Below are 25,622 nucleotides of genomic sequence, written 5' to 3' on the forward strand. Positions count from 1 at the left end.
TTGGATGTTAAGCCTAAACTACAGAGCACCTTTTTTTTTTAAACCATACATAATTTGTGTAATACAATAAATTGTCTGAGCTGTTTTTCCTGACTGATTACATACATTCAGATAGATAGATAGGTAGGACAACATTTTTAAACTCTGGTATTAGTCTAGGGCTTATACTTTTACCAGTTGTTGTTGTTGTTTTTTTTTACTTTTAGGCTTTAAATTGTGTCAGTAATCAATTACACATTGCAGTGTTTGTTATAACAACTACAGTTTTTGGTCAGAATCTACAAAAAAAGGAGTGGGGCCACCTACTTCGGACCGAAAGCGATCGATTTAAAGCATCAGCAATTAAAGAGACATGGGCTTGAGTCCCCCGGCGAGACCTTTCAACCCTGACCCCCCCTTTAAGCATGAAGGTTGTTTTTATTTTACCCAGACTGTCAAGGTCATGTGTTTATAAACCACTCAGGCACTAACCTAATCTCATCAGACTCGTGAGTGTGGTTTTCCATGCACGTAGCAGAAATGCACACTAGAGAGGATGGTTTTCCGCTTGGATATTTTTATGTGCAGTTTGATTTTAATGTGAACGAAATTTGAGACTGAATAAACACCATTAATGTGTTTTTTTTTCTCTCTCTCTGTTCAGTTTGAGCAGGAACTGACCTGACCTGGAACTACTCATATGCAGCAGGATGTGAGCATGATCATGTGACATTCTGAGGCGTTCATTCTGTACTGTTTCTAATGACAGCGGTTTGTATTTCTGTCAAGTGTTTTTATGCAGCAGCTCTGAGACTTAAAAAAATATAATAAAAATCAGTCAAATAAAGCTGCACTGTGTGTTTAGTGTACTGGACATAATTGCTCCAGGACTCATGAGAATATCCTTGTGTTCTAATGAAAGACATTTACTTTGATTCATTCAGCACAGATTTTCTCCATTATCAAACACCGTTATTAAACAGTCTTTGCAGGCCCATTGCCTCCTTTGGTTCAGCCACTGTAATTGACATTTAATCTACAAAGAATAGAAATGTCCTTAGATTCATATATCACTAAAATAATTAAAATTCCAAAAGTTTTGAGTGCTTAATGTTCAGTGATATTTACCTTATGATTTCCATCTGCTAAGAATTTGGCATCAGAGGTTGTACTTTCCTTTGCCAGCTGAGAAAGTTCAACCTGCCACAGGAGCTGCTGAAACAGTTATACTCGATCACTGAATCTGTCCTCTACACTTCAGTAACTGTCTGGTTCAGCTCAACTACCAAATCTGACCTCAGAAGACTTCAGAGGGTAGTCCGGACTGCTGAGCGAATCATTGGTACAACCGTCCCTTCCGCTCCAAGAATTGTACCCATCCAGAGAGAGCAAAAGGGCTGGCAAAATCACTCTGGACCCCTCACATCCAGCACACACAACACTATTTATCCACTCATATTTATCTAACACACACACACACACTTAGTCTATGCTTCAATTTTTTTCCGTAATTTACCTGTACATACAAAACTGTCTATTTGAATATACCTGCACATACAATTGTACGTTATTACTTATTCTATTTTTTTTTTTAATCTGTTTTTGCTCTGTTGCACTGTGGAAGCTTCTGTCATGAAAACAAGCAATTACAAATTTTGTTTTTCCATCTCTAGACTATCCAGTTGTATTAGTCAAAACGCACTGTAAAATTGGAAATATACTTCCTGGGATGTTGAAACTTTTTGGTATATGAAGGTTAAAAAGTAACCGGTTTACAACGGATAAAAAAAATTGCAAATTCGTTCTTTTGAGCATTTCACAGTATCTGCTAATCTGGACCTAAAAACCCACAGACGAGACCAAGAGGAGCATAGCTAGTTAAAACTTCATGTGGGCCCGTAGAAGACATGATGCAGGTCAAACAGTGACTTAACTAAGAACAGAACTAGGTAGACAAATATTTTTTTTTTTATTAAGATTAAAACCAGTCAAGTGTTTAAGAGAAATAAAAATAAGAGTCGGAGCGTCAGAAGTCCTGTGATTGGACTTCTTTACTGGTGTTCGGGTCCCGCGAACCTTTGGTCTTCTTGGGCAGCAGCTGCGCCTGGATATTGGGCAGCACGCCGCCCTCTGAGATCGTGACGCCGCCCAGCAGGGTGTTCAGCTCTTCGTCGTTGCGCACCGCCAACTGGATGTGACGCGGCGCGATGCGCAGCTTCTTGTTGTCGCGGCTTGCGTTTCCCGCCAGCTCCAGCACCTCCGCGCACAGATACTCGATAACCGCCGTTAGATACACCGCTGCTCCGGAGCCGATGCGCGCCGCGTAGTTTCCCTTCCGCAGGAGACGCGCGATGCGGCCAACAGGGAACTGAAGGCCCGCGCGGGAGGAGCGCGACACGGACGACTTGGTCTTTGGTGCAGCGACGATCTTCTTACCGCGACTAGACATGATGAAAAGCTCTAGAAATAAAAACATGCATTGTACACAAGCAAAAAAAAAAAAAAAAAAAAAAAAAAAAACGGATCAGTAGGCTACATCCGCTCCTAACTTTGTTACTGAAAAAGGTCTACTCAAATAGGCCTACCTAACCTTACAGAAATTCCAAATAGATTTAGGTAGTTAAAGTGCAATAAAGTAAGTTAACTAAACTTTTAAAAAAATAAATAAAATGATTTAAAAATAAACATAAAAACAACTTAAACTTACCTGACAAGCACTCCAATTGAACAAGCAGTGACGTTGTTTAACTTTTATCCAAATGCCTTAAGTTTTAGCTATAAAGCTTAATTGATTTAATTAAAATTCACCTGTGCAAATGAGTTGGTGGCTAATCAGCTCTTTGAATTTTTAATTTGATTTAAATTATCAATTAGACTGAGCCTTGTAAGTGCTTTAAAAATTGTTTAAAGAGTTGAATAAAATCGTGGAATAAAGTCATTTTAGAAATCTATTTACTTGTTTATATTACTAATATTTTTAATGTTTATGACTATATTTGTTAATTTCATTATCTTGAATTTGTTGAAGGCAATATCAGGTTATGTTATTTATCTATTTGTTATTTATTTGTTTATTTTCAGAGGGCTGAGTTTAGTTACATTTTACAAATTATAAGTTACAAAAGTTAGCAGAACTTTACATGTCTGTTAGTGCATATTTTTAAATACTGAGTAATTTTAGAAAGTTATTAAAATATGAATAGAAAGTTAAAGATAGTTTCATCAAATGGAGTTCCTTAATGATGAAAGTTCATGGTGATTTCTTTCACAGGTTTAATAACTTGTCTGCGGTCTGGATTTTTCTGCAACCACGTTTTATCTTATGCCGCGTTTCCACCACAGGAACTAGGGACTTTGGCCTGGTACTTGGTGTGTTTCCACCGCAGGAACCAGGAACTAAATAAAGTTCAGGGTAAAAAAAAAAATGCCCCTCAGAAAGTCCCTGCTGGCAAGATGGTACTTTTTCAAAGTTCCAGAACTTTTGTGGGCAGGACTTGGACGCTAAACATCCTGATAGGTTGAGTTCAACCAAAATTTATTCGGTCAGTATTCAATTTATCTATATGTTAAAATAAAAATGGCAAATTTATATAATATTTGGTTTCATTGTAATGGCTGTATACATATCCCTGAATTAAGTAAATTTCTTTAGGAAAATTGGGGTAGCCATGGTCAGCTGACTTAAGTTATAGTACACTGCGGTTTGCAGATTTACGTTGTCGCAGACATCACACTCCCGAGTTGAATGCACAAAGTCCACACTACAGAGGATGCACATCCAAAATCAGCACTTTGTATTGAGTAACGCGTGCAGACCTACAATCACCAGTATATTTGCCTAATCTTCCCAGTACTTTACACCATGGTGGAAACGCAGAAAGCAACCTGGGAGGTAACCGGTCTTAGGAATAAGTTCCTAAAAAAAAAAAAAAAAAAAAAAAAGTTCCTGATACAAATGTTCCAGGTAACTTCGGTGGAAATGCGGTCTCTCATTCAAACGCGCTCCCGGCCTCCGCTCTCACTTCCAGCTTGACCGCATTGGATTGTTGGAAATAGTGCTTGTACACACAAAATCAGAATGAATTGTGGGTAAAAAAAAAAAAAAAAAAAAAAAAAAAAAGTGGACGAATGTGATTGAAGTAGTTCACTCAATTCGGACAGCACCCCAAAATGGCTGACACCCTATATAGTGGATAGGGAGCGGCTTTGGACACAGCACAAGGAGTATAGTTAAGACTTCATAAGCCCATAGAAGGCCTGATGCAGGTCAAACAGCGACTTAACTAAAGACAGAACTAGGTAGACTTTTTTTTTTTTATTAAGATTAAAACCAGTCAAGTGTTTAAGAGAAATAAAAATAAGAGTCGGAGCCTCAGAAGTCCTGTGATTGGACTTCTTTACTGGTGTTCGGGTCCCGCGAACCTTTGGTCTTCTTGGGCAGCAGCTGCGCCTGGATATTGGGCAGCACGCCGCCCTCTGAGATCGTGACGCCGCCCAGCAGGGTGTTCAGCTCTTCGTCGTTGCGCACCGCCAACTGGATGTGACGCGGCGCGATGCGCAGCTTCTTGTTGTCGCGGCTTGCGTTTCCCGCCAGCTCCAGCACCTCCGCGCACAGATACTCGATAACCGCCGTTAGATACACCGCTGCTCCGGAGCCGATGCGCGCCGCGTAGTTTCCCTTCCGCAGGAGACGCGCGATGCGGCCAACAGGGAACTGAAGGCCCGCGCGGGAGGAGCGCGACACGGACGACTTGGTCTTTGGTGCAGCGACGATCTTCTTACCGCGACCAGACATGATGAAAAGCTCTAGAAATAAAAATATGCATTGTACACAAGCAAAAACAATGGATCAGTACATCCGCTTCTAACTTACTGAAAACAGTCGAATCAAATAAGCCTACCTAACGTTACAGAAATTCAAAATAGATTTAGGTAGTGTGCAATAAAGTAAGCGAACTAAACTTAAAAAAAAAAAGTTTTGACAATAAACAAAAACAACTTAAACTTACCCGACAAACACGCCAATTGAACAAACAGTGACGTTGTTTAACTTTTATCTAAGAGCCTTAAGTTTTAGCTATAAAGCTTAATTGATTTAATTAAAATTCACCTGTGCAAATGAGTTGGTGGCTAATCAGCTCTTTGAATTTTTAATTTAATTTAAATTATCAATTAGACGGAGCCTTGTAAGTGCTTTAAAAATGTTTAAAGATTTTAATAAAATTTTAGAAATCTATATTTACTTGTTTATACTAATATTTTTAATGTTTATGACTATGTTTGTTAATTTCATTATCTTGAATTTGTTAAGGGCAATATCAGGTTATGCTTATTTATCTATTTGTTATTTATTTGTTTATTTTCAGAGGGCTGGGTTCAGTCAAACGTTACAAATTATAAATTACAAAAGTCAGCAGAGCTTTACATGTCTGTTAGTGCATTTTTTTAAAATACTGAGTAGTTTTAGAAAGTTATTAAACTATGAATAGAAAGTTAAAGATTCATCAAATGGAGTTCCTTAATGATGAAAGTTCATGGTGATTTCTTTCACAGGTTTAATAACTTGTTTGTGGTCTGTATTTTTCTGCAACCACGTTTTATCTTAAAGTCACATGACAGCTGTTTTGATCATGTGATCATTTGTTTTGGAGGACGCTCATGACTTGTGTAATCAAATGATTCGTGGTCAGTGTTAGTGATCAGTGAGTCTGTGCTCATCTGATTAATTAGTATCTGGTCATTCGCAGCAGTCAGTCATGAATCGCGCGCTCTTCACGGTGTGCCTTGCGCTCATCGCCGCTCACAGCGTCCCGCTGTCGGTTCCGCCACATGAGGAAGTCGCCCGGATGGCTCGGTTTGTGGTCAATAAGTGTGACTGGGCTTCAATGGCGACGATCTCTACTCACGACCCTGTCAGAGGACAGCCGTTCTCCAACGCCTTCTCCATCAGCGACGGGCCCGCGGGGAACGGAACCGGGACACCCTACATGTACCTAACACACATGGAGATTTCAGTTCAGGACCTGCAGGTGCTAATCAATAATCAGGACTGATCAATGGAAACTGACACGAGCTCAGACACTGCTGTAATAGAGTTACGGAACCCTAACGAATATTTACCAGGTTTTTTTATTTTTATTATTATTATTATTATTATTATTTTTTTTTTTTTTGCTATAGTAACACTACTTTGCGTGTATTTCCAAAACATACATTTAAACATTGGATAAAACCTGGTTAAACATGTTCTTGTTTGATTTTGTTGACATTAGAGTTAACATGTTAGAGTTTGCTGACACTTAAGAGTTGTTGACATATTTTTATTACTTTATAAATCAGAAAATACTGTTAACCGATAGAAAACAAATACATTTTTCACCATGTTTTTAGGAATAAAATGTTGTTGATGAATGATATATGAACAAACCCATTAGTAACAGCCTTCAGAATATGGATAGGAATAAAACTATAAAGTTTGGTCTATGTAAGAGAGAGAAAAAAACTCTATTTATTGCAATTGAAATATGCAGATGCAAATAGATAACGTGCAATAAAGGAAACCCCTAAATGTGTGTTTTGGATGTTTTCTTTCTCCTAATTTGAAAGAAGACCTGTTATGAATGGAAAATACACCAAAACCTCAAAATGCATGAAAACATGTTTTGTCTGTAGTGTCTTGCTTTAAACTTTCATTACTGTATGAGATCATGGTAATTTGTGTTTCAATTGAATTTGACTTGTGATCTGTAATATGACACACAACATACAAATTAAAACAACACATGATTATGTAACGCTGATACAGTTTTATGTAAGTGTGACATAAGCATGATTCAGCACACAGCTGGTAGTTGCTCTACAGCTGATAGGCAGCTCTTTTATCATCTCTAACATTCAACAGGACTGTGTGTGTGGCTGAAGAAAATCACTTTGAATGACAACCTCTGTGTTTGTGTGTGTGTGTATAACAGGTGAATCCGCAGGCATCTCTGTCTGTGTCTCTGGCTCAGACCAGCTACTGTAAGAATCATGGATTCGATCCTCAGAGTCCGCTGTGTGCCCACATCATCCTGTCCGGCTCCGTTGTCGAGGTCTCCCACCTCTTCATCTCATTTCAGTTGAGTCTAATCTGAATCAGTGATTGTGTGACAGTCAGTGAATCTGTTTTGCAGGTGAACGGCAGTGAAGCTTCAGTGGCTAAAGCCACTCTGTTCAGCAGACATCCAGAGATGATCGACTGGCCCACCGACCACAACTGGTTCTTTGCAAAGATGAATATCACACAGGTTTGGGTGCTCGATTACTTCGGTGGAGTAAAAACTGTGACACCTCAGGAGTATTACAGAGCCACTCCATGATGGAAACATTCTGGTGAGTCTGTCAGAAGTGATTGAGCTTCAGTTAAATGATTCAGCTATATTCAGTCAACATGAACATGGCATTAAACTTACATGTTTTTATATTTTAATTTTAAAATGTATATTTATATATATATATATATATATATATATATATATATATATATATATATATATATATATATATATATATATATATACTATTTATGGATAATAAAAGCAGAAATGCATAAACTCAGATTAATGATGTCAAATGATCAATCAGTTCCAAAAAGAAAAGAAATACAAAACCTGTGCTGATTGGAAATATCCAAGCTTTTGTTATACAGCTTTTTGCAATCAAAATTATTCAGCCTCCCAAAGACCTATTACTATTTGTAAGACCTATTACTATTTGTAAATATTTTTTTTATTTATTTAACAGTTTAGTGTCTATTAATGATGGTAATGTCAACGTATTATTTTTGAAGTGCAATTTTTGTAATTAAAAATATTTTGTCATTTATTCAACCCCTATTCAACGCTGCTTATTTATATGGTATGGTACAGAATTGTGTTAAAACGCAAATCAAGCCTTTAGAAACTATATAACAAAACTGAATTAGCTTGAACTGTTACACATACATACATTTAGCCTATGTATTTGCTAAAGCTGAGTAGCAAATATGGCCAAGTAAAAAAAGCTCTGACAAAAGTTATAGAGAACAAACTGTTTTATTAAGTTAGATGGTCTGTGGCTACAAGAAGGAAGTACATGGTCCTAAGACACAGTTGGCAGTCTAATTCAGAAATGTAAAATGTGTTGTAACAGAAAAACCTTTGAGGGTGTTGAAGAAAAAGCAAAATATCAAGTCAAGGGGTATAGAATGTTTGATCAGAGCAACTGAGAAAAGCCCTTAATGTACAGCCAAAGACTGGCAAGATGATCTGATGAAAGGAGGAAAAAACATTTCAATGCTGAGTAGAAGAACACTAGAGAAGCATGGCCTTCATGTCAGGGACGTCTAGCCTTATGCCACTCTTTACTAAGAAGAACTTAAAAGGCCGACTTGAATATGCAAAAAAATATAGATCTGTGGAGTTCTGAAATAATACTTTATGGAGTGATGTGACCTAACTGGAACTCTTTGGACGCATGGATTAGTGGTTTGTCTTTTGCGAAAAGCTTATAAGCAGAAGAACATGTCTCCAGTCTAGTTATGGGGATGTTTTGCTTTTGCAGGTAGTGGAAATCTTGACTGGGATTCTTTGAAGTACCAGGATAGTTTGGCAAAGATGTTGATGCCTTCAGTGCAGTGACTGAAGCTTGATGATAAATGGGCTTTTTTGCAGTCCAGCCATCCCAAAGTACACATCCAAATTTACTGAAACTTGGTTCAGGGATCGCTCCTAGAGCATTCTTGAGTAGCCTGTTCTGTCTTCAGATTTAAGTCTTACTGAAAATATTTGGTGTAATATGAAGAAAGCAGTGGCAACACAAAAACAAAAGATTATCAGGTGATCTTAAACCTTTTTCAAGCAAGGAAAGGGTTACAGTTGAGAAGCTTCTTACCACTCACAGGCAGTGTTTATTGGAGGTTACAAAGAATAAAAGATTTTGCACGAAATTAGATTTTCATCAACTTTACGTTCTCAGAATCACTCAAATTTGTAAACTTTCTATAAGAGTTCACTGATGCCTTTGTTGAAATGTTTTCATAAAATTTTGTTCTCTGCAGCAAAATGTCTTGCAGGTCAAATATGTTGAATAATTCTGATTGCAACTGTAGTATAATGAGAGATTTGAGTCATTTTTGTGCGCCAATCATTTTTGATGGCACCAGATTATCCTAGCAAAGTTGGAATTGCCACATATTTTAGAAACAACCTTTTCACAGCCAGCCTTGTAAATCTTCCAGGTTCAGGAAACTTTCCTCAAACACTTGGGTTGTACTGTTCGGAAACAGTTTTGTAAATAAATCTTAACCACTCATTGCTAATTGTGTTCACTTTCAGAAGGCCAAATAAAGTGCTTTTGCTTTCACTGCGATCTGTGGTTTTGGCAGGTCTCTTGTGGGAGACTCTGAGCTTTGTTACTTTGCAGATCTTATACATATACAGACGGCTTCAAAACACACTAAAGAAAAAGTAAAACATGAAAGTGCATCATATGACCCCTTTAACTATCATAAAAAAAAGTAATGTCTGGGTCAAAATAACCCAGATGTTCAGAGCAAGCTTCATTTCAAGAAAACAGTCACTGTAGGCAAAAAAAATATTTACGGCAAAAAGTAAAAATTCCCCCTTTTTTTCTGAGTGGGCAGATTAGACATTTCTGAGGGAACAATTTACTGAATTAGAGTTTAAAGTTGATTCACTAAAGTAGTTTAAATTAAGTTTCTGCTGAATTTGGAATGAAAGTAATTGTTAAACATCTGTAAACCTCGGAATGCTCCCGCAAACACATTCAATCATTATGTTCTTAGATTTATATCACCAGCAAAATAATACTGAATATATTGGTTGGTATTGTATGTCACATATATGTATACATGTGAGCTATGAGTGCAGCTGTTATCAGTCAGAAGCAGACGCTATGCTGAATGTCATGTGACCAAAGTGTGTATGTGTGTGTGTCTGCAGGAAGTGACACGGTAATCTTGATGAACCGGATCAAAGTCTCTGATGGAACGATTCAGAAGAGACTCAAATTGATGAATGTTTCTCAGGTTGATGCTGTTTGAATCTTGTAGAATTGTGATGTGTGTGTATGACATATAAACCACGTTGTTAATCTCTCAAATATTTCATGGAACATGATATGGAAATTTAGTTACAGTGTTTTTTGTAAGCATTTTGTAAAATGCTTAAACATTTTTGCAGGTTTGCACATGCTTTTTCATTTGAATGTTTGCAGATTCTCACCAAATACAAATACAAATGCATTGCTACATGTTGATTTAAATTTTAGCAAAGTCTTGTGAGATTCATATGTATCACTTATAGATGTTTAATTTGGCTCTGACCTCTAACCTTTGCAGGAAAAATGAATGTCACGTGATGTTTTGCATCTAGGCTCATTTTGCCCATATTTTATAATCAATCTGGGTTTTTAAAACACAGCTGACACCTTCCAGCTTTATAAAAATCAATGAGATGTCGGTCCAACGTTATTTACCCAGAGTAATTATTTTTCTAATGCCGATGTATATTTTAGATGTACATTATAAGGATCTGGTTGTTATATTGCAGTGTGTGTGGTGAAATAAAGATCAGATTTTAGATCTCATTCTTTGTGACTTCTCTTATTCTGTTACGCCCCCCTCTGTGTCTAGGGGTGACAAGAGGAGTAACATATGCTACTTCAGAAAAATTAGCAATTGTGTCGGTGAACTTGCAAACAAAATAGTGAGAGAGAGAGAATTAACTATCTGTAATCCCAGCATTCACCCTCATGGAAACTCTTCAAGACTTTATTTACAATGTGAAGTCTTTGCACAGCATTAAAGGATAATGGAAAATTAGAGGTTTAACAATATGGATAATTAAAAAAAAGAATGAATAAGACACTTGTAGCTTCAGGAGGGGGTTAAGGCCAAAATAATAAACAAAAAGGGGATGCTAACTGAAAACAAAGTAAACTTACCTAGCAAACAAAACATCAAAATTAACAACTTGTCTCTTCCCTGACGTCCTCGCTGTTCCACAAAACCAGGAGAAGAGCATACGCTGATAAAATAAAAGTGGCTCCCACCTCCTAACTGCGTCTGCAGGCAGAAGAAAAAAGAAACTAATTTCTAAACACTACATCCAGTACAAAAGGCTGTCTTGAAGATACACTACAGGCCCTGATCACTAGGGATGGCTGACGCGAAACTAACGTTTCGACACAGTGTCGAGATCCCGAAGCGTAGATGTTTCGAAACACTGCTCCGAACTGTGATTCAAAACACCCATGTCACGTGACTATGGCTAAACGAAGCTTCTGCGCGTTTCATAAGTGTCTCGACCGACAGGTGGCACGCTTGCCGAGTCTGCGTTTGATTGACGTGGGCGGGAACAAACCACACAATCGCACATCTCACTCAACTGCCACAAAGTTTAAAAGAGGAGTTAATGCACCTTCACCTCGTGGGTTTTTGTGAGAGGAGAAAGATTTTGAGATAGCGTTTACGATTTATTGACATTTATAGTGCGATTTAGTTAGTTATATTTAGGTTACATTTAAGTTAAATATATTTACTGATAAACTAAAGACAGTGACAGATAGTTAGGATAGATATAGTGACACATTTATATAGGCTAAGTTAGATATTGACAGATAGCACAGTAGTTAGAGATATAGAATTTAGATTCATATATATATAGATAGATAGATTCATAGATATATAAATTTATATATAGATTCATATATTAATATATATATATATATATAGAGAGAGAGAGAGATTCATATATATATATATATATATATATATACTTTCATAAATATATAGATTCATAGATAGATAGATATATATATAGAGACATTAATAGAATAGAGAGAAATGGAGGCTCCACAGAAGAGATGCCGTAAATCTGTGGTGTGGGAGCATTTCCATTTGGAAACCCCAAATAAAGTGAGATGTATGTATTGTGATAGGCAGCTAGCCTACTTCAACAATACATCATCCATGATGCGCCATTTGAGGAGCACTCATCCTGCCATTTTGCAGTGTGCAGAGGATGGTAACATTCCCCCTGTACCTAGGCCTGCTACTGAAACTGCTGGGCCATCTAAACGAGGTATACATTGTTTGATATAATATGTACTTCATGTAACACTGTTTAGAAAGTCCATAGTTTTAAATAGACTTAGGCTTGTGTCCACCAGCCTTACAACGTAACGTCAATCTTTTCCAAAACTCCCAATCATGTTGAAAACAGCTTCACTCTGAATATGTAAATGTAACATCTCACAAACTTAGTCACTGTATTACATAGATATTTTTATAGGCTTGAAGACAACATTTTGGTTTTCCTAATTGTTGTAATTTTATATTGTATTTGATCTGTCTTTGCACACTGAGCATAAAACTTTTCCAAACTTGAAAAAGCTTTTATTTTTTTTTAAATTTAGTTTTGTGAAAGTACTTTTAATCTTTTATCTTTATTTTCTTTTAAAAGGCAGACAGAGGGAATTGGATGAGGCTCTTGTAGACATGGTGGTAAAGGATTTGCAGCCCTTCACTATCGTGGAGGATGAGGGTTTCATGGCTTTTGTGAACAAACTTGATCCAAGCTATGTCCTCCCATCCCGTAAGGCACTTAAAACGATGGTAACTGAAAGGTACAACATTTCTAAGGAGAAGACAATGGAGGACCTAAAAAAGGCAGATTTTGTTAGCCTTACAGCTGACATGTGGTCCTCCATTAATATGGACGGATACCTTGGTGTTACTTGCCACTACATAACACCAGAGGCAAAGCTGGCAACTGTTGTACTGGGTGTAAGGAGGTTTTACCAAACACACACAGCCCAGCATCTCATGGAGGCTAAAGCTTTGCTAATGGCCGAGTGGGGAATAACCACCAAAGTTCAGTGTATGGTGACTGATAATGCATCCAACATGATCTTAAGTGCCCAGCTACTGAACCTTCGGCATGTCCCATGTTTTGCCCACAATTTAAATTTAATTGTAAAAAAGGCCCTAGATCAAACCCCACTCATCAATGAAATACGACAGAAAGCCAGAAAGATAGTGGGGTTATTTAGATCCAGCTGCAAAGCAAAGGACAAGCTTGTGGAGATGCAGGGCTTGATGGGCAGACCAGCTCTGAAACTGATGCAGGAGGTGGACACAAGATGGAACAGCACTTACGACATGTTGCAGCGCTTGTATGAGCAACGAGAGCCAGTGGGTGCAGCGCTATCAAATTTAAACAGTGATACTGCTCCGCTGACAAGTTTTGAGTATAACATTATACAAGAATCATTGTCACTACTGCAGCCTTTCAAACTCGCAACGACAGAGTTGTCAGAGGAACAGAGAGTGTCTGCTTCAAAGCTCATACCACTTTACAGGATGTTGCAGCACAAGCTATCGCAGAAAAAAGGCCAATCAGCACAGGAATCAACTGCACAATTAGGTAGGCCACAATGACCATACTACTGTATGTAATGTATTGGCCACAACTGTCATATTATTTTTTATCAATATAACCAATATGGTTTGCTTGTGTTTTGAACAGGCACACACCTGCAAGAAGGTCTGCACTCAAGATGTGGTGGGTACGAGTCATTCAGAGCCTTGGCTCTGGCTACACTGCTGGACCCAAGGTTCAAAAATGTGGGTTTTGGAAATCCTGCCAAAGCCCAGGAGGCTGAAAAGCAGATCACACTGGAGTGTGCTTCGCTGATGCGTTCAAACACAGCAACTCCTGGTAAGCAGTTTCACTCTTCATCTGACATTATGGAGTTATGTCATCTTAATAATTATGTGACTTATACTTCATATATGCTGTCAGTTTAGACTTAGTAACTAATTGTTGTTTTTACTTTCATTCAGAGCCACAGTCAACATCAGGCCCATCATCATCATCATCAACAACAACATCAACAACAGAAACCCAGGACAGTTTATGGGAACTTTTTGATAGTCGTATCCATGAAACCCAGGCGATACACAGTGCCACAGCAGATGCCACAGTAGAAGTTAAAAAGTACCTAAAAGATGAATTTTTGCCAAGAACCCATGATCCACTAAGTTACTGGAAAGAGAGAGCTGTGATTTTTCCTCATTTGTATGTCCTTGCTAAAAAATATCTATGCATGCCAGCAACAAGTGTCCCTTGTGAGAGGATTTTTTCTAAGGCTGGAGAAATTATCAGTAAAAAAAGAAGTAGGCTAAGCCCTTCCACAGCAGAGCAATTAATATTTTTGAATAAAAATCTTTAAAAAAAATTAGACCATTGTGGATTTATTTGTTTTATTCATTTTTCATGACCAAAATAACCTAGTTATTATTATGATATAGGATTATATAGGATATTATTATAGGATTTTAAAATATCACCACATTAACGAAAACAAAATATTTTTATTTATTTTTAAATGGCTTGTTGTCAAAGTTGTTTCAGATAACATGGGCAATTGTCCACTAGGTGTCACCGTGGAGACGGGTGTCGGTAAAGTTTCGAAGCCTCGAAACAAATACGGCACTTTGCTTCAACTGTTTCAGTGTTTCATGAAGCCTCGCTCTGCCCACCACTACTGATCACACAATAGCAATCAAATACAACAGGCTTTCTTAAAGCAGCACCACTTCTTAAACCAGCAACTGGAAAAACAGACAAGCCAAACTCTCTCTGGTGTAGCGTCCGTTCCCTCTGTTTAAATACAAGCTCCTCTCCACAGCTCTGACAAGGAACAGGTGACATCAATTAGGTCTTCTGTGAGAGGATAGGGAGGAAAAGAGGAAAACCAGCAAAAACTAAACCTCCCAACAAGATGACAGGCATCAATGAAGAACAGTTACATACGGAGTTAACACACAGTATTAACAGCAACAACGACATACGTCTTAGGATGTAACAATTATTATAACATTATTATCTTGTAAAATATAATTATAATTACATATAATTATACATATAATTAAAAATATAAAATATAATTTCACTCTCTACTCTTTAGAACTCAATGCAGTGTAACGTTATAATAAAAAAGAAAAAAAAATATTGATTTGCATTTCGTACTGAAGGTAATGTAATCGAAAGATTTTAGATACAGAATATATTTCACTAAGGCACTAGTGAAGAAATGTAAATTGCTGTCTTCTTTTTTATTAGGTTAGACTTTGAATTGGTTTAAAAGTTTTGAAGAGTATGTAAAGCGCGAACTGGCCTGTAGGTATGTACTTTTGATGGTGTTTGTGTCTGCATGTGAAAAGACACAAATTTAATTTGAAAAATTTAGTCAGTGAATGCATTATGTTCCAAAGTAATACATGATTTTTACACAAATAGACTGTTGTTATGCTCACTGTGTGAAGAGTTTTGAAAAAGTGATCTAAGTATTGACAAATGTGTCCCAACGATTGTAAAAACTGTAATCGCTCATATTTTTCTGAGAGTGAGTAGGCCATGAGTAGGTGTGTGTGTATTTGTGTGTATGTGTTTTCATCAGTGTTTAGTAGATGGGTTGTGTCTCTATGTACAGGTGGAGCTTGAGGAGCCACTTCCTGTTAAGAGAGCAGATCACAGTGTCTTTGAGTCAAACACACACACACACACGCAGGCACGCATCTCAAAGCTGCGGCCTGTCAGACAGACAGAGGGATAATAATTGCACCAAGAGCAGCATCTGCCGTGATTGTCCTGCTGTCCATCACACCTGTGTCAGGTAAGATTCACACATCGCTCTGTTTGTTTGAGTTTGAGTGTTGAGCTGATTAGAGATCAGACGCATCCGCTGCAGTCAGTCTGGAGTTGAGGGAAGGCCGCCATCTTTATCAAGCTTTGTGTGGAGTCGAGCGTTTCCTTTTGTCAAAAGATTCAAGATCCTCTCAGAAAATCAACACAGAACTCAAAAATTTACGTCTTTCTTCAGTGTTTGACCTTTGGCCTCCTGAACTCAAACACTGTTCACTGCTGATCTGACCTTGGCTCACTCACAGGCCACGCCGGTGTGGCATCGGTCTTCGTTTACCTCTCTATCGAATATGTCAAGTGACTTGAACGTAATTATTATTACGAATCATTTTTAAATTTGATTATATGGAATTAAAGAACAAATACAGCTTATAAAGATTGAAATACAGTCAACATCATCAGTATGAAAATGACAAATCATCACATTTTGTTTTTAATAATAATAATGTTAACTGTTGTTTTTGTTTTCAATCACCTGATTGTATTTGAGAATTTTTGTCTCATTTTAATCTTAAATTTCATACAGCTTTTGTTATTGTATGACTCCTGTTATTCCTTTTGTCATCCCCTTGAAGAAAGTTTTGCTGCTCACATAGCAGTGAAAAAAAGTTTAATTTATTCCCCGCATTTTATTATCTGATGAAAATTTTACAATACATGAACAGTGCAAAAATATTATGTATATATATATATATATATATATATATATATATATATATATATATATATATGAAGAGTTCAGATGCAAAAGCCTCTAAATGCCATCTGAAATTTTCATCTAAAATTAGGATTTTTATCAGGCTCCTATATTTATGTTCAGTTATTTCACTTTCATAACCTGGAAAAGGACCTGCACATTGTATTTAAAGTAAAATGACTTAACCTAAGCATAGGAGCTTGATAAAAATCCTAATTTTAGCTGAAAATTTCAGATGGCATTTAGAGGCTTTTGCATCTGAACTCTTCATATATATATATATTTTTTTTTTTTTTTTTTTGTGTGTGTGTGTGTGTGTGTCTGTGTGTGTGTGTGTGTGTGTGTGTGTGTGTGTAAAAATAGCATTCTTCTTAAACATTAAGTACATATTTCTGTAATGCAACAACATTTTATCCAGAACAGAAATGAAATTCTCTCACAAATTTAGACTCGTTTTATTTGGTTTGATTGATTGTATGCATTTCATAACAACTAATAATATTACAAAGATTACAAGACTAAATTTAAAACTGCTTCGAAAAGCGCTGTACAAAAAGAAACAGTTTGACAAATATATAAACTATCCAGCAATGTCAATGACCTTAAATTAAATGACCACATGCTAAAAGTCTCACTGTTATTGAATATCAAATTTATTAGAAATGCTGAAACATCAGAACCAACTTTTGCGTCTCCAAACAACATGAGTTTCTATGCGCTGAATCTAAAATAAAACCTTAAAAAAAAAAAAAAAACTGCTTCTGTTTTAAAAAGCATCTTTTACAGCCAAAAGCATATAAAGAAAGTTTTAATGTTTAAATAAGTGTTAAATGTGCTAAGTTTATTTCGAGGTGAAACTGGACGTTTGATGTTTTTTATAACTCTCTCAGGACAGAAGCTGAGTGTCGTGTCACAGTGAACTGATTCAGTCGTTGATTCTGTCTGTGTGAAACTCCAGTAAAGCAGCGGAAACACTGGAGGATTCTGCTGACCTCACATCAGATCAGTGTTCGTGTCTTACTGGATTCACTGTTTCCACTGGCACTCATGATAATTAGTGTGTTTCACTGCTGTTTGTCACTAACACACTCCAGTTGTGTCATATTATTTTTTGATATGAACTTCTTGAGCCATTTTGCTTTACTGATGTTTTTCCACAAACTCAGATGAAAGAAACACACATACACACGCTGATGGTATTTTATTCTATAAATAGCATGCATCTACAGTCTAGCGTATTCTTTCAGGTATATATTTTTTTAAATTATTTTTATCATTATTATTGTTTTTTTTTCTATTCATATCAAGTGTCAAAGTTTTGGAGAATCATTTTAAATTCAAACATACATATTATTAGAATAATTATTAACATATTTAAATGTAAATATTGCGGACCATCAGATATGTTTTTTTTCAGTGTCAGCTTCAGCTTGTCTAGTTTGACTTTTTTGAGCGTCTTGAAGAATCTTCAATTCTCAATGAAACTTTATATCAGTTTTTTAAATAGAAATGTCTGCTGAAGAAACAGATTCTGCTACTGAAGTTTGTTTTTCATTAGACTGCTGATGTTGTGGAAAGTGTTTTCATTCAGTGGGCGAAATGAGCTGTGTTTACAGTCAGAGTCGCTCCTTAAATAGTTCAGTGAATGAAATTACGAGACAATGGAAAATACAGTTTGAAAAACAGAATTTCAGGGAACACGCTGTAAAATTCTATCAATTACACATGAAATGCTGAAATGTAGCACTGTTGTGACGCATCCATCAAATGTTTTTTTTATTCTGTGAACTCAAATATGTCACACCTGACAGATGCTTTATTATAACTCGGTCATCTGGCAGAACTAGTGCATTTACATTACCCATGAAGGATTTATTCACACACACACACACACACACACACACACACACACACACACACACACACACACACACACACACACAGTCCTATAAGATTTTATTTATGTTTCTGAGAAAAACAAAAATAATGTGAAATATTATTCTCATACTGTTTTCTAAGTATATATATTGTAAAATTTAATTTATTCCTGTGATCAAAACAGAATTTTTAGCATCATTACTCATTATCATTACATTTCAGAAATCATTCTAATATCCTGATTTGTTGTTCAAGAAACATTTCGGGTTGTGAAATATTGTGGAAACTGTGATAAATTTATATTTTTTCTGGATTGTTTGATGAATAGTCAGTTCAGCATTTATTTGAGTTAGAAACTTTTGTAACGTTATAAATGTATTTACTGTTACTTTTGATCAGAACAATGGATCCTTGATGAATAAAAGAATTCAAAAGTATTTTTCTAAAAAAAAAAAAAAAAAAAAATATATATATATATATATATATATATATATATATATATATATATACACATTATTTTTGTTATATATATATATATATATATATATATATATATATATATATATATATATATATATCCCAAACCTTTTAGCGGTAGTGTATACTGTACATTCTGCATACTTGATGAAGAAACTAACATTTAGGATATGTAAATATATTAAAATATATAGTCACATTCTATTTTTTAGTTTTATGCATATATAAATGTTTCAGTAGTTGTTGACTGGTTTGATTATATTAATATAAATGATTAAACAATATTTTTCTTTGATTAAAACATTTGTTTCACATTCAACGAACTGAAAGATTGCTTCATTCACACTAAATCTGTTACCCATCTGCTCATATTTATTTTACTTTTCAATCTTAATCTAACCTTACATTTAATGCGTCTATTTCAATCTCATTCTCTATCTCAATTCGTACAGCTGAGTCTTTACTCATTTTCAAGACACATCTAAATACTAATCTTTTTCAACAGCACTTAACCAACTAATACTAGCACTTTTCCTTTTCTTGTCTTTTCATAAAAAAATAAAAAACCTGTCTATGCGTTCGGTACTAGACTAACTGAGACTTGTCATGGCACTTGTATGCTGCTGTTGTTCTCTTGTTGACCTGACTGCTTCTATTGTTCTCATTTGTAAGTCGCTTTGGATAAAAGCGTATGCTAAATGATTAAATGTAATGTAAATGTATTAGAAATGATTGTAATAACGTAACAGAATAACAGAATTTAACCTGTTTTTCACCCATTTCGCTGAATCTCACATGAAGCTCATTGCTATTACAAGTAAAATAACAGAGCACATATTCAATATTTAGTTTGTTTTGCATTATATCACATATACCTTTAGTATTTTACTGCTATATCTGTACTCACAGCAATTAAGTTTGGATACTGAGAGAAACATTTTAAAGTCCAAGTATCTGGCCAAAAACATACTTGAGTAAAAGTAAAATATTAATAATAATAATACAGCATCAAACTGTACTTAAGTATTAAGAAAGTAGAATTAACCTGAACGAACACAAGAGCCATGAGATTCCCATTGAATCATTAAATTTTTTTTACATTTTCTGAAGTGCAAAGTGAATGAATTGTGTAACAGTTTTTGTCAGACAGAAATAATCAGAAAGGGTTGGTCAAGGGGAAAAAAAAGAAATACAACAGATCAAAAACATCCGTCTAGTGCATGTTTATGTAGAACAACAAAGCAGAACAGTGGAACACATTCTAGTGAACGGCCCTTAAACACTTAGATGAAACACAAACGCTGAAACCAGAAGAATGAGTTTCTACAAACCCTAAATCACCTTTGAAATGGACAGTCACTCAGTAGTGATGAACTTATAGAATAAAAATAAAAAACTATATAAAATTAATACACACAATTTCAACTTCTGAAGTCACTGTTTGTGATGTCAGTTCAGGGCTTTTGATGAATGTCTTTCAAATGTTTATTTGGGGCATCTGGTAATTTTTCTATGCAAATATTGATATGAAAATAATTGCGATTAATTATATTAATCAGTGTGATTAATTTGATCAAAAATGAATTGATTGGCAGCACTAATTATTATTGAACATTATGTTTACTAACTATAATGTAATTAGAATAATAATAATAGCAATAATCCACAGCCTGGCAAGAACATCAATAAACATGAAGCATTTTCACATTTGAATTTTACATTTAAAAGTAGTAAAACTAGTAATAGTAGTAGTGAACTAAACAGTTTTCAAGATTTATCACATTTAATAAAAAATTTAATGGTGGTTATCAAAATATGCAGCTGTATGATAAATTCTCACTGAAGAAAACATGATTGAATTATAATATAAATTATGTAACTGATTATATTGTCGTGTAGTGTATAATGTAGTGGACAATTGTTTTGTCTCGATGTGAAAACATAAGCCATATTGACTTCCACAGAAGTGGATCTCTTAACCTCAGAGCATGAAAGGGCTGTCTTCAAAGGTTTAGATGTGCTATTTTTAAAAATTATTTATTCATTGATTCTTTGAATTTTAGTTACTGTTACTGTGACGTACGGCTCTTTTGATTGGATAAATAACAAACCTAAATTAAAAAAAACTATTAGATAATAATAACTGACCACCAAACCTCAAAACACTGCAAAAGTACACCATGTAAATTTCAAGTAGAAATAAAACTGTAATGACTAAAACATGCTGCTTTTTTTCTTCAGAAATTGAAGTATTCAGTGTAAATTGCACTCAGACAAAGTACACTCCAGAATAATACTTGACTGCAATATTTTTTAGCTCTGTTCTGTCAGCTCTTTTGATGATCAGATGACCAGCAGGTGTTTTGAAGTCAAGCGTGAGGTTTGTGTTTGACCCGTTTAAAGGCGATGACCTGCTTGAGCCATCCGACACTTTAGGTTACGTTAACCACAGTAGTGCACAGCTGCGGTGTGGAAAAGGAAGTTCAGATCCACCCACATTCAGACCAGCAAACTCAGATATTCTTCTGAATCAGGAGAAAATCAACATCTGACCATTAAACTAAAGCAGATGTTCATCAACTGAACTAAACCAACAAATGAACTAGATCTGTTAAACCACTCAAATTAATCAAACTGTTATACATGTGACCTTTGACCTCTAAAACTACTCACGAATACACATTCTAGTTATGGAATAAATACAAAGTGTATGAACTTAAATGTTTTTATTTAAAACATGTAACAAACATTGGTCAGTCAAATATCCAACTATTTCAAATAATTATCATGCAGGAATCACAACTTCTTTAAACTCACACTATTCCTGACCAATCAAATAATAAACAATTTCAGTACTTTCAGTGTTAACATGAAATATATATATATATATGTTTTTGTTTGAAAATTTATAAAACATATTACACGAGAAAATTAGATCCAAAAGCTGAACCTTAATTGTAAAAAAAAAAAACAAGTCTGAACATAAAAGCAGTGCCAGAAAGAAAACTGAAACTGATTCAGAAACATCTGATCTATATTTAGAGCTTGCTAACACTTGATAAATATTAATTGTAATGATTATAGTTACACTTTTGAAAATAAAGCTTCCAAAAGATTTTTTTTTTTTTTTTTTGCACTGATGCCATAGAAGAACCCTTTTGTTTCATGAAGGAACTTTTGAGGAATAGTAAGGTTCAATGGATGTTAAAGTTTTCTTCATGGAACCAGTGATGACATTAAAAAACTTTATTTTTAAGACTCTATCATTTTTGATGAACATTGTAAAGGCTGCATTCTTTGACATGTCTCTATTCATGATTTTGCAGCTTAGTATGATTTAATGTTCTGTGTGACTCAAACGTGCCACACATTTCTGATTTTCACACACAATGCATTTCATTGGCTTGTGTTGTATTGCCACTTTACAACGATTTATGTGTGTGTGTGCTGCATCACTCTCGTGTTCCTCCCTCTTTATCTCTCTCACACATACACACACATTTAGTCAGTTAGAGCAGCTGAACAAACCGCTGAACTAGAAACACTCGAGATGCACACACCACAAACACTTCATAAGAGAGCGCGAGTTTATGTGTGTGAGTGTGCGCATGTGTGGTATGTGAAGTGTGTGTGTATGTGTGTGTGTGAGTCTGTGTGGTTCAGGTATACCCAACTCAGGTATAATGTCCTCGCAATGATGGCAATATATCCAAAATCCTTGTCCTTGTGAGGACGTTGTTTGGTCCCCATGAGCAAAACAGCTTGCAAAATAATACAGAATGATCTTTTTTGAAAATCTAAAAATTCAGAAAGTTTTGTGTGATGGGTAGGTTTAGGGTAGGGGATAGAAAATACAGTTTGTACAGTATAAAAAAACATTATGCCTATGGAATGTCCCTATGAAACATGGAAACTCAACATGGGTGTGTGTTTGTTCTGTTGAATATAACCCTGTTGAACGTGCTCATATTCGACTGAATTAGGGCTGCTGGGTGCCTTGTTCGGACTCATACAACAATCTGCTGTTTCTTGTGTTTTCAGCAATGTCGACGTATGATCCTAGTTACTGTTACATCCTGGACGGATTACTGCTTCTGTACTGCATCGCCATCACTGCTTTCTTCGTGCGTGAGCGAGTAAGAGTCTATAACACACACACACACACACCTATTATATGCTAATCTGTAGTTTGAACCGTGATTAATGTAGATCCCAAAAAGTGCACTTCAAATACACAGATGATGCACGCCCCATGAATTTGTCCTTACTACTATTACTTTTATTGTTATATGCCAGAAATAGAGTAAATTTTATACTAGTGTGTAATTCTGAAATACGATGTTGGACCATGCACTCGGCACAGTCAAAGTTTTAATTACGTAGATGAGAGACCACCAGATTGACTACAGAGTGAAAATAACCTAAAACTCATAGTGATTGTAGATGACCTACAATCTGTAGTCTATTTCTGATAGCAAATTACATGTTAGCAATGTAATCTGTTACATTAAACATTTTAGGTAAAATAATCACACTACTTTTTGATCACTTTTATCCTAACTAATGCATCACATTGTTCTGAATAGGATAATCGTGTACCATATTGCTATTACAATACTAATAGTAAAATGGGGTTCAGAAGTTGATGAATAGCTAAAAATGATTTAAAAACAAATAAAAATAAAATAAAATCATCATGTCATGTGACCATTCAACCATAGATATGCAAGTAAAATAAAAATATTGACAAAAACGGTGAATCCCTGCATTACATGTAAATATAAAAGTATATTTAAAAAAAAAAATAGTTCATTTATGAAGCTTCTTTCGTCAGTGTTTCAAGAAGAAAAGCAACGTGGAGCAAGACTCTTTGTATCAGGTGAGAATTAGATAGGTGATCAATGAGCCAGTGATCACAATATTAAAGATGTTAACGGAGCGTCTGATGTTTTCCAGCCAGTTAATAAGAGCGGCCAGTCGGCTTACGACGTACTGACGCAGCGATCGACTGAAGAAGGTCGATCCGTAGGGGTAAGTATTAAAATAATTTGACTCCCATCACATCATATCACATGACGGACAGGAGCAGCATGTGATCTACATGTCTGTGTTTCACAGGGACGCAGGCGAGGAGACGACAGCACTTACACGGTAAGAGCTTCTTCATCACAGGAAGGAAGTTTATTAGTAGCTGAAGCGCGTCAGTGACCACAGAGGCACCTGCGGCACTTTCCACTGATGATGAGATGCAAAACCACCATCAGAAACCCCATCAGATCAACCTGCAGAAACTCAAACTGAGCGTTACAGGAGGCGCTTTAGCTCAGACGCTTAAAAATGAAGGGCCTCCTTTGACATAAATTGTTCCATGCATAGTTGCCTACTTTCGCGAGACAAATAAGTAACTGCAGCTTCAAAAACAACCCCAATATGTTTTGATAAATTATCATCAATATGATTCATTATCAGTTATTTATTAGCTACCAATAACGGAGACTGCAACTTATTAAACATATCAGCAAACTGCAACAAAGCACTCTTAAAAAAAGGAAGGTTTTCACAAGATGCTGTAGAAGAACCATTTGTGGTTCCCCAAAGAACCTTTCGGTTCTTTATACAACTAAATTATTATTATTATTATTTAGTGTGAGTTTCTTTGAATAATCTAGCTGCAAAGATTCCACAGATGTTAAAAGGTTCTTAATGGAACCATATATATATATGTTTGTGTGTGTGTGTGTTATTTAGACTATTAAAAAGGTTCTGTTAATACTTGATAACTGAAAGGTTCTTTGGGGAATCAAAAAGTTATTCTGTTGCATCACTAAAAAGATTTATTTTTAAGAGTGTATAAAGTCCTTCAGATGTTAACAACATCTGACACATTTCTAAATGAAACAATTTAAACCATTAGGCCTAGTTATTTTTAATGAACAGTCAGGGAGAAAGATTCAAAGTGTTGCAGATTTGCTCTTAATATTAGTAAGTGTGGAATGAATGAGTCTGGTAAATATGCTGTAGAATATGGCTCACACAACATTATATATAAATGTTTGACTAAAATAACCGAACAAATGATTTAATACCTTTCTTCCACAAAACTGTGATCACAACATGATTATGGTTATTGTGCTGGTTTATTTCAGCCTCTACAGAAAAAGACGGACGACACGTACCGTGAGATTGAGACGAAGACAGGCGTAAGTGTGACTGATTCAGTCTTATTTCATATCAATTCATCTGAATGATTCGACAAGTCTCAAACTGATCTTGCGATTTTCCTCCAGCGCCGCCGTCCTGATCAGGTTTATCAGGTCAGACATATTTAATAGCAAAACGAAACGTCAGATCACTGTCAAATAAGTGTCTCTTCATTTGGTTTGATGTGTTTAACGTGTTTTGTGTTTCAGGGTTTGAGCTCCATGACTAAAGACACGTATGATTCTCTGAACAAGCAGCCGATTCACCCGCCGCCTCGTTAAAAGCTGATTCTCCACAAACCGGCCGTCAGGATCACAGTCCAGTGCAGATTCAGCCACTTAACTCCTTCATTCACTCGTGTCTTTGATTTCAGTCCAGTAGTTTTTTTCCCTACATACTCCAGTGATTATTCAGTGTTTTTACAGTGACTGTGTTTATTGTTTCTCCACTTTGTGAATTATAGAATTTCATAACGAACCCAAAAGTCCCACATGTACAGTTTAAATCATTATAAAACCAAACCTGATTGAAGACCAAACTTTTACACATTGTAAGATTCAACTAATTCACAGTGCAAAGAGACATTTGTAAGTCTCAACGATTTTCAATAACGCCATTTGGTAACACTTTACAATAAGGGT

At 35.7% G+C, this 25,622-nt stretch overlaps 4 protein-coding genes across 4 annotated transcripts; 2 read left to right on the top strand and 2 right to left on the bottom strand.

Annotated features, from left to right (window-relative positions):
- Positions 1–1,925: 1,925 nt before the first annotated feature.
- Positions 1,926–2,815, bottom strand: LOC113088047 (histone H2A, sperm-like). The gene is made up of 2 exons (XM_026255689.1): positions 2,687–2,815; positions 1,926–2,439 (listed from the first exon to the last, which is right to left on the bottom strand). The coding sequence occupies exon 2, from the start codon at positions 2,426–2,428 to the stop codon at positions 2,006–2,008; it is 423 nt and encodes a 140-aa protein (XP_026111474.1). The 5' UTR covers positions 2,429–2,439; positions 2,687–2,815; the 3' UTR covers positions 1,926–2,005.
- Positions 2,816–4,284: 1,469 nt separating this feature from the next.
- Positions 4,285–5,066, bottom strand: LOC113088326 (histone H2A, sperm). Its single transcript, XM_026255760.1, has 2 exons — positions 4,989–5,066; positions 4,285–4,785 (listed from the first exon to the last, which is right to left on the bottom strand). Exon 2 carries the CDS (start codon positions 4,772–4,774, stop codon positions 4,352–4,354), a length of 423 nt encoding a protein of 140 aa, XP_026111545.1. The 5' UTR covers positions 4,775–4,785; positions 4,989–5,066; the 3' UTR covers positions 4,285–4,351.
- A 554-nt stretch (positions 5,067–5,620) lies between these two features.
- LOC113088201 (protein CREG1-like) lies at positions 5,621–10,605 on the top strand. The gene is made up of 4 exons (XM_026255716.1): positions 5,621–6,008; positions 6,951–7,070; positions 7,152–7,350; positions 9,960–10,605. Exons 1-3 carry the CDS (start codon positions 5,736–5,738, stop codon positions 7,335–7,337), a joined length of 579 nt encoding a protein of 192 aa, XP_026111501.1. The 5' UTR covers positions 5,621–5,735; the 3' UTR covers positions 7,338–7,350; positions 9,960–10,605.
- A 4,915-nt stretch (positions 10,606–15,520) lies between these two features.
- On the top strand, positions 15,521–25,398 carry cd247 (CD247 molecule). The gene is made up of 8 exons (XM_026255775.1): positions 15,521–15,699; positions 22,822–22,916; positions 23,615–23,659; positions 23,737–23,811; positions 23,899–23,931; positions 24,927–24,980; positions 25,068–25,094; positions 25,191–25,398. Exons 2-8 carry the CDS (start codon positions 22,824–22,826, stop codon positions 25,260–25,262), a joined length of 399 nt encoding a protein of 132 aa, XP_026111560.1. The 5' UTR covers positions 15,521–15,699; positions 22,822–22,823; the 3' UTR covers positions 25,263–25,398.
- The last annotated feature ends 224 nt before the right edge of the window (positions 25,399–25,622 follow it).

The sequence above is a fragment of the Carassius auratus genome, chromosome 1 (genome assembly GCF_003368295.1).
Source record: "Carassius auratus strain Wakin chromosome 1, ASM336829v1, whole genome shotgun sequence".
Taxonomy (NCBI): domain Eukaryota; kingdom Metazoa; phylum Chordata; class Actinopteri; order Cypriniformes; family Cyprinidae; genus Carassius; species Carassius auratus.

Coding starts and splice junctions, on each gene's coding strand:
- LOC113088326 (XM_026255760.1), bottom strand. CDS start 4,774: ATGTCTGGTCGCGGTAAGAAGATCGTCGCTGCACCAAAGACCAAGTCG.
- cd247 (XM_026255775.1), top strand. CDS start 22,824: ATGTCGACGTATGATCCTAGTTACTGTTACATCCTGGACGGATTACTG. Junction 22,917..23,614: donor CTTTCTTCGTGCGTGAGCGA/GTAAGAGTCTAT, acceptor TTCTTTCGTCAG/TGTTTCAAGAAGAAAAGCAA. Junction 23,932..24,926: donor GAGACGACAGCACTTACACG/GTAAGAGCTTCT, acceptor GGTTTATTTCAG/CCTCTACAGAAAAAGACGGA.
- LOC113088047 (XM_026255689.1), bottom strand. CDS start 2,428: ATGTCTAGTCGCGGTAAGAAGATCGTCGCTGCACCAAAGACCAAGTCG.
- LOC113088201 (XM_026255716.1), top strand. CDS start 5,736: ATGAATCGCGCGCTCTTCACGGTGTGCCTTGCGCTCATCGCCGCTCAC. Junction 6,009..6,950: donor TTTCAGTTCAGGACCTGCAG/GTGCTAATCAAT, acceptor TGTGTATAACAG/GTGAATCCGCAGGCATCTCT. Junction 7,071..7,151: donor TGTCCGGCTCCGTTGTCGAG/GTCTCCCACCTC, acceptor TCTGTTTTGCAG/GTGAACGGCAGTGAAGCTTC.